The sequence below is a fragment of the Ranitomeya variabilis genome, chromosome 3 (genome assembly GCF_051348905.1).
Source record: "Ranitomeya variabilis isolate aRanVar5 chromosome 3, aRanVar5.hap1, whole genome shotgun sequence".
Classification (NCBI taxonomy): domain Eukaryota; kingdom Metazoa; phylum Chordata; class Amphibia; order Anura; family Dendrobatidae; genus Ranitomeya; species Ranitomeya variabilis.
This window is the reverse complement of record NC_135234.1, coordinates 687536487-687548583: the sequence shown is the minus strand read 5'-3', so window position 1 is coordinate 687548583 and position 12097 is coordinate 687536487. Positions and strand designations below refer to the sequence as shown.

Sequence of the window (12097 nt, the reverse complement as noted above, 5' to 3'; positions counted from 1 at the left end):
GCTTGGGGTAGCACATGACCAGTATTGTGGATCTCGCCAGGGCCCCCTACAGCCATAATATATGTCTGCTGGCCAGTTCTCCCCTGACCAGTATTGTGGATCTCGCCAGGGACCCCTACAGCCATAATATATGTCTGCTGGCCAGTTCTCTCCAGACCAGTATTGTGGATCTCGCCAGGGACCCCTACAGCCATAATATATGTCTGCTGGCCAGTTCTCCCCTGACCAGTATTGTGGATCTCGCCAGGGACCCCTACAGCCATAATATATGTCTGCTGGCCAGTTCTCTCCTGACCAGTATTGTGGATCTGGTCAGGGACCCCTACAGCCATAATATATATCTGCTGGCCAGTTCTCTCCAGACCAGTATTGTGGATCTGGCCAGGGACCCCTATAGCCATAATATACAGGGGTTGGACAAAATAATGGAAACATAAACAAAAGTTAGTTTAATATGGTGTAGGTCCACCTTTTGCGGCGATTGCAGCCTCAATTCTCCGAGGTATGGATTCATACAAGGTATGAATTGTTTCCAAAGGAATTTTAGCCCATTCTGCAGTTAAAACACCCTCCAGTTGGGGCGCGTGGCTATGTAGCCGAGGAAGAAGGACGCATCTCATGAGAGCCCCGTATATCCTGAGCCTATCCTGCCATACACACTGTGCGTGACCGAGCGGTACCGACTGGGACTGGAACCCAATATACCTGGGAGCCTTGTGGACCCCCCGGGAGGCTGCTGCGGAGATCCGGGAGGCCAGGAGCTGCGGGAGCCGAAGTGATCAGGAGACTCCACGTGCAGCGGCGGCCATTTTCAAAGCGCACGCCCGGGAATACAGGACGCGGTGCTGCTCTCTGCTGGAGCCGGGTTCCTTCCTCTTGGAGGCGGCGGTGATCGGACCTCACTGTTGAGAGCTGCGGAGCGCCTGCATACAGGAGCTGGGAGAACTGCGGTGAACGGCGGTACGTGCCTGGGGCAGCGGTCACTAACATAGCGCACACCCTAACAGGAAGGGAAGTTGCGCTACTAATTATATCAGCGGCGCTGGGAAGGTGAGCGCATACCTGAAGGAAATAGGGGTGGTGCGGTGTGTGCCCTGAGAAATTGGGTCCTGCGCCCCCCTATCGGGTGGACACCTTACTTACCGACGCCATAACATCAAAGGGATTAACCCCTTTCCTGCTGCTCCCCCTGTGGTGACTGTGAGACCGCACAGCTTGTGTATTGAAGTGGTTATTTCTATAAATCTTATCATTTAAATTGCCAGTCCAGTGGTCTATCGAGATACAGTCTTGTGCTTAATAATACGGGACCTGAAATTGGAGTCCAGCTTACTCATAATTATCTCTGAGACCGCTTTGCGGAGTTCCTTTTGTCTGCCCACCATGCAGCACTCCAGAGGAGCAGCGGCTGCTGAAAAACGAAAGAAATACGCCAAGGATGATCCTCCTGATAATGTGCGCAATCTTAGAAATAATCCTGCACCATCTCAGCGCAAAGGCCATCCCTCTGATAGTAACGAGGAGGGAGAACAAGATGAACTGACTCTTAAACAGGCATCCGAGCAGTTAATGCAGGCTATCTCCCTCACTAGATCATCTCTTACGGAGAAAATAGAAGATGTGCATACTGAAGTGGGCCGCCTGCGACATGATATGCAAGCTATGAGAGGGCGTATTTCGGAGGTTGAAACGAGGGTGTCTCATATAGAAGACACTATCACTCCTATGGAGGCTAAACTGACAAAAGCTGCAGGCTCCGTAAATGCTTGGAAGCAAAAGGCAGATGATTTGGAAAACAGATTACGCCGCAACAATATCCGAATTATAGGTCTCCCGGAGCGGTCGGAGGGTCAGCAGCCCAAGCAATTTCTGGAAGATTGGCTTAAATCTTCACTAGGAGACAGATTCTCCTCGACATTCTCGGTGGAGAGGGCCCATAGGGTCCCGACGAGGCCTCTTCCTCCTGGAGCTCCACCACGACCTTTTCTGGCACGTCTCCTTAATTGTAGAGACAGAGATGCCGTTCTTCGTCTGGCGCTGCAGAAGGGCCTCATTAAATTCAATAATGCTACCATATCGATTTTTCCAGATTTTTCTATGGAGCTCCAAAAGCAGCGGGCACGATTTATGGATATCAAGAAACAACTTAGAGATAAGAATATCATCTACTCCATGCTTTATCCAGCCCGGCTCCGTATTGTCCATAAGGGCTCCTCTTTATTCTTTACAGACGATTCTAGCTGTATGAATTGGTGCATTATCATCCTGAAAGATGGCGTTTCCCTCCGGGAACAGTGCTTGAACCATTGGATGCACTTGGTCGCCCAAAATGCCTAAATAATCTCGGCTGTTAATTCTTCCATGAAGGGATATCATTGGCTGGGCGGATCTCCACAAAATAGCACCCCAGATCATCACAGAACCTTCGCCATGTTTTACGGTTGGGAGAAGGCAGTCTGGATGGAATGCTTCTTTGGGCTGTCTCCAAACGTACACTCGGCCGGAGGTCAGAAATAGGGTAACCGATGATTCGTCTGAGAATATCACGTTTCCACTGCTGGAGAGACCAATTCTGGAGGTTTCACCACCACTCTAAACACTTGGAAACATTTGTCAATGAGAGCAGCGGTTTTCTAATTGCAGCTCTTCCGTGGAATCCAGATTTGTGCAGCTCCCGACGTACAGTTTTTGTGGAAACTGGGTTCTGTAGGTGTTCATTGAGCTCAGCAGTGATTTTCGGAGCCGTGGTCTTGCGATCCTCTCTCACAATTCGCTGTAGAGTCCGACGGTCTCTCTGTCAACTTTGACTTTCGGTCAGACCTGTGCTTTGCTGCAGACGTTTTTCCTTCTCTTTCAAACGCAGTCATTACTTTGGAGACAGTACCTCTTGACACGCCAAGCATTCGGGCACTTTCTGTTACACTAGCGCCTGCCATACGAGCACCAACAATTTGGCCTTTTTGAAAATCCGAGAGGTCTGCCACTGGTATCAGGTTCTCATCAATGTTCTTACAATTATGCAAAACAAACAGTTAATTTACATACACATATCACATAACACAAATAATCAACTACAAAATATTACCATATGTCACGGTTTGCATGTTTATCACATGTTCGAAGATTGATAGCAAAACGTTAGGTGTTTCCATTATTTTGTCCAACCCCTGTATATCTGCTGGCCAGTTCTCTCCTGACCAATATTGTGGATCTGGCCAGGGACCCCTACAGCCATAATATACAGGTCCTTCTCAAAAAATTAGCATATAGTGTTAAATTTCATTATTTACCATAATGTAATGATTACAATTAAACTTTCATATATTATAGATTCATTATCCACCAACTGAAATTTGTCAGGTCTTTTATTGTTTTAATACTGATGATTTTGGCATACAACTCCTGATAACCCAAAAAACCTGTCTCAATAAATTAGCATATTTCACCCGGCCAATCAAATAAAAGTGTTTTTTAATACCAAACAAAAAAACCATCAAATAATAATGTTCAGTTATGCACTCAATACTTGGTCGGGAATCCTTTGGCAGAAATGACTGCTTCAATGCGGCGTGGCATGGAGGCAATCAGCCTGTGACACTGCTGAGATGTTATGGAGGCCCAGGATGCTTCAATAGCGGCCTTAATCTCATCCAGAGTGTTGGGTCTTGCGTCTCTCAACTTTCTCTTCACAATATCCCACAGATTCTCTATGGGGTTCAGGTCAGGAGAGTTGGCAGGCCAATTGAGTACAGTAATACCATGGTCAGTAAACCATTTACCATTGGTTTTGGCACTGTGAGCAGGTGCCAGGTCGTGCTGAAAAATGAAATCTTCATCTCCATAAAGCATTTCAGCCGATGGAAGCATGAAGTGCTCCAAAATCTCCTGATAGCTATCTGCATTGACCCTGCCCTTGATGAAACACAGTGGACCAACACCAGCAGCTGACATGGCACCCCACACCATCACTGACTGTGGGTACTTGACACTGGACTTCAGGCATTTTGGCATTTCCTTCTCCCCAGTCTTCCTCCAGACTCTGGCACCTTGATTTCCGAATGACATGCAAAATTTGCTTTCATCAGAAAAAAGTACTTGGGACCACTTAGCAACAGTCCAGTGCTGCTTCTCTGTAGCCCAGGTCAGGCGCTTCTGCCGCTGTTTATGGTTCAAAAGTGGCTTTACCTGGGAAATGCGGCACCTGTAGCCCATTTCCTGCACACGCCTGTGCACGGTGGCTCTGGATGTTTCCACACCAGACTCAGTCCACTGCTTCCTCAGGTTCCCCAAGGTCTGGAATCGGTCCTTCTCCACAATCTTCCTCAGGGTCCGGTCACCTCTTCTCGTTGTACAGCGTTTTCTGCCACATTTTTGCCTTCCAACAGACTTACCATTGAGGTGCCTTGATACAGCACTCTGGGAACAGCCTATTTGTTGAGAAATTTCTTTCTGGGTCTTACCCTCTTGCTTGAGGGTGTCAATGATGGCCTTCTTGACATCTGTCAGGTCGCTAGTCTTACCCATGATGGGGGTTTTGAGTAATGAACCAGGCAGGGAGTTTTTAAAAGCCTCAGGTATCTTTTGCATGTGTTTAGAGTTAATTAGTTGATTCAGAAGATTAGGGTAATAGGTCGTTTAGAGAACCTTTTCTTGATATGCTAATTTATTGAGACAGGTTTTTTGGGTTATCAGGAGTTGTATGCCAAAATCATCAGTATTAAAACAATAAAAGACCTGACAAATTTCAGTTGGTGGATAATGAATCTATAATATATGAAAGTTTAATTGTAATCATTACATTATGGTAAATAATGAAATTTAACACTATATGCTAATTTTTTGAGAAGGACCTGTATATCTGCTGGCCAGTTCTCTCCTGACCAGTATTGTGGATCTCGCCAGGGACCCCTACAGCCATAATATATGTCTGCTGGCCAGTTCTCTCCTATACTGGGGGGCAACCTATAGCATTGTTTAGTGGCTTGTTATTCTGTCACCTCTCTAGCACTGCAGTAACAAGTATGACATGATAATATTAGACCGCACAAATGAGTGATTGTGGCTGGGAGGTCGGCGATCTGGCCCCAGATGTAGCTCAGCTTAAGCGATCATCTTATTAGATTTTCTTATGTATAAATTACTTTTTCTTGTGCTAGTGAAAAAACTGTTGGGAAAGTTTCTTAGAAAAAAAAATATAGAGAGGATTACTATTATTTCAAGCTGGAAACGAGCGAACATAAACCCCAACTGTGAGTAGGTCATGTGGAAGAGCGGGGTCTATGTATAGCCAGTAATATGCGCACTTCGGCTATTATTATAGGTTGCCAAGCAACAATGTCACAATCATGAGCGAGGGAAACATTTGGTTAGTATTTGCATAATATTGGATGTTTTATTGTGTGTAAGTGGTACTAGAGCAAAAAAAAGCAAAAATGTGAAAAATAAAATGTACACTTTTCTTCCAGGTATGAATCCCCCCAAGTGGCTTTACATTGTGGGATAATGCTACGTGAATGTGTCCGCCATGAGCCACTTTCCAAAACCATCCTATACTCCGAGCAATTTGAGGACTTCTTTAAATACGTGGAAATGTCAACATTCGACATCGCTTCCGATGCCTTTGCTACGTTTAAGGTAAATTGTTCAATGCTCTGTTCAGTGTTTGTCGTCTATAATAGATCCCCAGACCAAAAGTATTTTCCTTGCTGCGCTATTAGAAGACAGGAATGAAATGCAGCAAACTGCACAAAGATAGAGTTTATAACGACCTGATGCATTATAAAGTAATGGGAATAAAACATTAGCTTCTATTTATTACAGTATATAACTGTTCCTCTTAGCATGTGTTCCATATGGTCATGCAGGTCATAGAAAGCTGAATAACATGATACCTTGCTATATTTGATCCAATGTTTTATTTCACAGAAATCCACGGTTTTCTCAATATGTAAATGAGCTGCTAAGATCTATGGGCCGGACATAGATCTCTCTGAGAATCTGCCTCCAGAGATTATTTTAAATGAAAGGGAGAGTTACCAGCCTGAGACATGAAGCTCAGCAGAGCCGTCATTACATGTCTCACACTGGTAACGCCACATTTCATTTAATACAAGCTCTGGAGGCAGATTAACCCACGATTTCCATTATCTGGCTCATAGATCGTAACAGCTCATTTGCATATTAAGAAAAACATGGATTTCTCTTGAATAAGACATTCGATCAGATATCAGGATATCATCTTATTCAACTTTCTATGACCTACATGCCCATATAAACGGCTCAGGAGGATAGATACTTCGGACAGATTTCCTTTTGAAAGGACACCTTTCATCAAATGGTTATATTGACCTGGAAATATGATGTGGCTGCAGGACCAAATAATGCATTTTGATTTTGTATTTTTTTTAATTCTGCCTTTCCTTTGTGGCGATATTTGCACAGTATATAACATGGTAAGTTAACTTAAGACTAAATTGGTGTTATTATGAACTTGTCCCCGGGCATCTGTACTTCTTCTCCCTATATGAGTTGCTAATTAAGGAAAGAGGCTGAAATCTTATAAATCTCTATTGCTAAGTTCTGCTGTGAGTGTAAAACTTTTTTATACTGTTTTGCTAAAACTTTTGCCATTGCTATTCGGTGTTGTCCAGTGCGATGACGAGCCTATTTCCCGATCCATCTGGCCTGCACTTTTAATGTAATAATACATTTTCATTAACCCATTTGTCAGGTCATGTAACTGCTCGGTTGGCCCATGAGCCTCTGTGACACCAGACCGTCGCAGCAGTAATGCTGGTGCAGTTTTCACCCAAAATACTGTCATTCATGAATGCGTTTTAGACCCTTTTTGTGCCTTATCCAATGGGGTGGCGTGGTTTAGCAATAGCAGGTATAGATATTGCCCCAAATTTTTCGTGAAATAATTGGCATCTTTAGGGGTAACTGAATATTAGACACATTTGAAACATTTGCATGTACCAATTGAGACGCATTTTTGATTTGGGAACCTAACTACAGTCATGACATGTGACATTTCTTTAACATTTTGCTCATATAGCGCCAGCAAGTTCCGTAGCACCGTACAGATTTTGTCCTCATACATAAATCTGGTTCTGTCACAAATGAGGCTCACAATGTATATCTCCTACTGCAGACACAAATGAATGAACTAGGGCAAGTTTCAGATGCATCCAGTTATTCTTCCATTGTGTTTAAAGGGGTTGTCTGGCCATAAGCTTCAGGTCAGCACTCTATGTGACTGCAGACTTGTGAATCCTCGCATTGTTCTCAATGTGCAGTGTGAGGATCCTCCGTTGCCAGCGCAAAGAGGGGCAGGCACATGACTACTAGTATGTGATTTGCATACATTGCGGTCACATGCCAACTTGATGGGTGCCACCTTTCTGAATACAAATATATTGAAGAAAACCGGACACCGTCTAGTTGGAATGTGTCCAGGAGGATGCATACTTGTGGTCACTTGACTGCCCATTCCCAGCACCGGCACCAAGGAATCCTCACAGCGTATGATGTGAGGGTTCCAAGACTGCAGACATGTAGCCTAAGGCCATACATTCCCTTTAAGGACGGTTTCACACATCTGAGAAATATGGACAGTGCTCGTATGGGTAGATATTTCATTGAATGAAGTCATTTTCTTCACTTGAACGTTGTTGGTGAATTCCCCCATTAAAAAGCCCTTTAGAAGCCGTACCTAACACTGATGGAAACATTACCATAGAAAGCTGCAAATCTATAACTCAACTGCGTGTATCAAAATTGTAGTGTGGTTACGTGCAGGATGCTTCTGTGTTGCTGCTTCCTGCTAACACCCTCACATTTTTTTTTAAAGGTAATCCTTATTTGCAACAGTGTATTGTCATTCTGTACTGTTTTATAGAGAAGGTATAGCGAAGGTGGCATAGATAGATATCCCTGCCTTCCAACTCGCTCTATACACAGCATTTAATCAACACTATGTATTCAGGTGAGGAAGCGACCATGCTTTCTATTGCTGCAGTCCTAGTGATTGCATGATTTCTAGGTGTTGGCAAGCTGCAGCAGCTCCCGAGTCTTGGCAGTCCCAGATTAGCGCTATATTTTTACTCTGCTTCTTTCATATGTTGTGGTAGCTACTAGAGATTGGTGGAACCCTGGATGTTCGTGTCTGGCGGGTTTGGCTGAACAGTTAAGAAGAAACTTCAGGTTTTGGTACCAGAACAGTACCCAAACCCAGACCTAATTACCTTGAATGGGGGGACCGAACATCCAATGTTTGCCACGCAGTCATGTGCATAGATGGACTACTACTCCCATCAGCCTGCGCCTGCTGCCCCTAATAACAGCAAGAGCAGGCGCGGCTGATAGCAGTATTCATGAGCCGGCGCCTGTGCTGTAAATAAATAATTTAAATAAATAAATAAAAAAAGCAGTGTATTTTTTATAACCAGTCAGGCAAAACTAACAGCTGTGGGCTGCAATCCTCACCTGTCAGTGTTAGCAAGGCTGGTTACACCGTATTTTTTTAATTATTTAAATAAATAAGTTAAAAAAAATGCCTGGAGTTCCCCTCATTTTTGACAATCAGCCAAGCTAAAGCAGACAGCTGGGGCTGGTATTCTCAGGCTGGTAAGAGACCATGGATATTGCCCCACCCAGCCTAAAAATAGTAGCCTGCAGCTGCCCCAGAAAAGGTACATCTATTAGATGTGCCAATTCTGGAGCTTTGCCTGTCTCTTCGCACTTGCCCTGTGGCAGTGAGATGAGGGGTTCATATTTGTGGGGGTGATGTCACCTTTGTATTATCTGGTGACATCGAGCCCACGGATTAGTTATCGAGAGGCGTCTATAAGACACCTATCCATTACCAATACTGTAGTTATATTTTAGATAAACCCAGCCAGAATAAAGTTCTTTATTTGAAATTAAAAAAGCAAACTTTTACATTTTTATTTAAAAATAACAAACACAGTTTTACTCACCTAATGCCCATTCCACTGAAGCCATGGTCTCCTGTAAAAAAACACAACCATATCCCTATTCTGTCTCATTCCGTAATCAATATCTGGGGATAAACAATTTTCAACATGGACGGTGCCAAGATGCGACTGTCCAGGCTGAGAACCAGTGAAGAAATGAGCTGCTGCGAACGCAGCCTCAGTGACTAGCGGTGATGTCATTGAGGTCACCGCAGGTCACTGAGGCTGCAGCGATATTCCAGTCACTGACTGAGCTGCTCATTCATGAAATATGTGTGAGCAAACTCTGAATTACATTGGGACCATATACAAGGTGGGCCTGGCAGGACCCTGTCATTATCCTTTTGCATAGCTGCATCCAAATTACAAAATAAATACTTTATTTTATCAGAAACGGTCACCTCGCATATATGAATGTATGGAGGGCATTGTTTATTTGTTGGGTCAATTACAACCGCAAACAGAATATTGACAATTGAAGCTATACACACTGCTTCATTCCCCCCTCATTCTGGTGCAGGCCAGTTTGGTGGTCTTCATCTGCACCCAAACGAAGGATGTCGTGTTATGCCGGCACCTGACCGCTGAGGATAGTAACCGGCTGGAGCAGTCGGTGACTGGATGTTGCCCAGATTGGATGATCCACTTGTCATGCTGCAGTTTTTTTTATTTTAGCCAGGAGTTGGATGACCCATTAGGGAATGTACATAGTGCATCCTTTGTAGGCCGAGTCTGCCTGGAACCTGTCATAAACAGCACCAGAAACATGCCAAAGAGAGTGAACATACGCACAGCAATGTAGAAACCACTTGTCTACATGTTCTGGTTTTTATTTCTTTTAACGGCTTCAAGATTCCAAAGTCGCAAAGAGATTAAAAGAAGTGACCGACCCATCCTTCTGGCATCACAGGAGATGCTTGAGGGAAAACACCGCTAGGGTTTTTCTGAAGCATCTTTTGAAGGAAACACTCAGCGGGTGCCAGTGTCTAAAAGACGTTGTGTGCACATACCATTATTGAGTTTTCTTCATGTCAGACAACCTGTCCCCAGGAGCAATATTTTTTTTTTTTTTACCCTTCCCAGTTCCAGCGCTGAGTCTCTGCCACCGCCCGCAATGTCTGCTATTGTCTGCTCCGCAGCGAATTAGTGAGCTCAGCGGCTCTGAGAGGATTGTGCCATGAACTTCGGTCGAGGCGCTCCGTTATTGGCTGTAGACAATAACCGACATCGGGAATACAGGCAGAGACTCAGTGCTGGACCAAGGGAGGGTGCGTAAAGTACAAACTGGACCTAGGGACTGGGTTTTCTGAAAATGAGAAACTCCTTTTATAGCCATTTTTCAGTAATAAAGAAATACTTGTAAACGGCGTAGTACCATGATGTGTTGGCACATATTGCTGACAAAGGATATTCATGTTTTCTCCAACTTTTCAATATTTTCATGAATTTATCACCAACAAAGAAGGCCTGCAAATAGCAGGAAATAAAAATCACTGAGCAAATGGAACTTGCCTGTAGGAATGCTCTCTAGTACTAAACAGGTTGGGCCGTGGATGTGACTTGGCCCTGACAAACACTTTTGCGTTTCTGGACTCATTCAGAAAATGTTATTACTTGTGCCTTTAGTCCTGATAAATGCCATTAAAAACCTTGAAACAAAAACCATCAAAGACAGACATAAGATAATGCTCCCTCAGCCGGCAGCAGTTTATCTCCCATGGAAAGAAAAGATTGAGCATCTCTAAATTCAGCATACGTGATCCCTATTTCCTCTGACCTGATCTGTGGGGGAGATTTGGGACACCCCTTAGAATTGTCAGATGGGACCAATTCTCATTTAAAGATTTTTCTGTATTTTCATGACTATGAAAATTGTAAATTCACACTGAAGGCATCAAAACTATGAATTAACACATGTGGAATTATATACTTAACAAAAAAGTGTGAAACAACTGAAATTATGTCTTATATTCTAGGTTCTTTAACCCCTTCACGACCTTTGACGCATACGCTGCGTCATGAAAGTCGGTGCCAATGCGACCTATGACGCAGCGTATGCGTCATGGAATGATCGCGTCCCTGCAGATCGGGTGAAAGGGTTAACTCCGATTTTACCCGATCTGCAGAGACAGGGGGAGTGGTGCTTCAGCCCAGGGGGGGTGGCTTCACCCCCCCCGTGGCTACGATCGCTCTGATTGGCTGTTGAAAGTGAAACTGCCAATCAGAGCGATTTGTAATATTTCACCTAAAAAACTGGTGAAATATTACAATCCAGCCATGGCCGATGCTGCAATATCATCGGCCATGGCTGGAAATACTCAAGTGCCCCCCCCCCACACCCACCGATCGCCCCCCCAGTCCTCCGTTATGGGGTCCGGTCCCCTCCGTCCGCCTGCCGGCTCCCCCGTCCTCCTGTCCGCTCCCTCCTTGCTCAGATCCCCCCCCCCCCCCGTGCTCCGATCACCCCCCCAACACCCCTTCATACTTACCGATCCTCCCGGTGTCCGGCCGTCTCCTCGCTGGGCGCCGCCATCTTGGAAAATGGCGGGCGCATGCTCAGTGCGCCCGCCGAATCTGCCAGTCGGCAGATTCCTTACAAGTACATTTTGATCGCTGTGGTAGGTTCTATCACAGCGATCAAAATAAAAAAAATAATAAATAACCCCCCCCCCCCCTTTATCACCCCCATAGGGACAATAATAAAATAAAGAAAAAATTTTTTTTCTTTTTCCAATAGGGTTAGGGGTAGGGTTAGGGTTACGGGTAGGGTTAGGGGTAGGGTTATGGCATGTGCACACAGAGCGGATCGGCCGCGGATCCGCAGCGGATCGGCCGCGGATACGCCGCGGATCGGCGGCGGATCCGCAGCGGATCGGCCGCGGATCCGCAGCGGATCGGCAGCGGATCCACAGCGGATCGGCCACGGATCCGCAGCGGATTGGCCGCTGCGAATTCGAAGCAGTTTTCCATCAGGTTTACAGTACCATGTACACCTAAGGAAAACCAAATCCGCTGTGCCCATGGTGCGGAAAATTCCGTGCAGAAACGCTGCGTTGTATTTTCCGCAGCATGTCAATTCTTTGTGCGGATTCCGCAGAGTTTTACACCTGTTCGTCAAT

The 12097-nt window shown here is 45.0% G+C and overlaps 1 protein-coding gene across 3 annotated transcripts in view; it reads left to right on the top strand.

The window, feature by feature from the left end:
* CAB39L (calcium binding protein 39 like) overlaps positions 1–12097 on the top strand; it is a 112309-nt gene that overhangs the window by 79007 nt on the left and 21205 nt on the right. For all 3 annotated transcript variants that reach the window (XM_077298079.1, XM_077298080.1, XM_077298082.1), the window contains exon 5: positions 5466–5634. In XM_077298079.1, coding sequence (XP_077154194.1) covers positions 5466–5634 — 169 coding nt within the window. The remainder of the gene's footprint in view (positions 1–5465; positions 5635–12097) is intronic.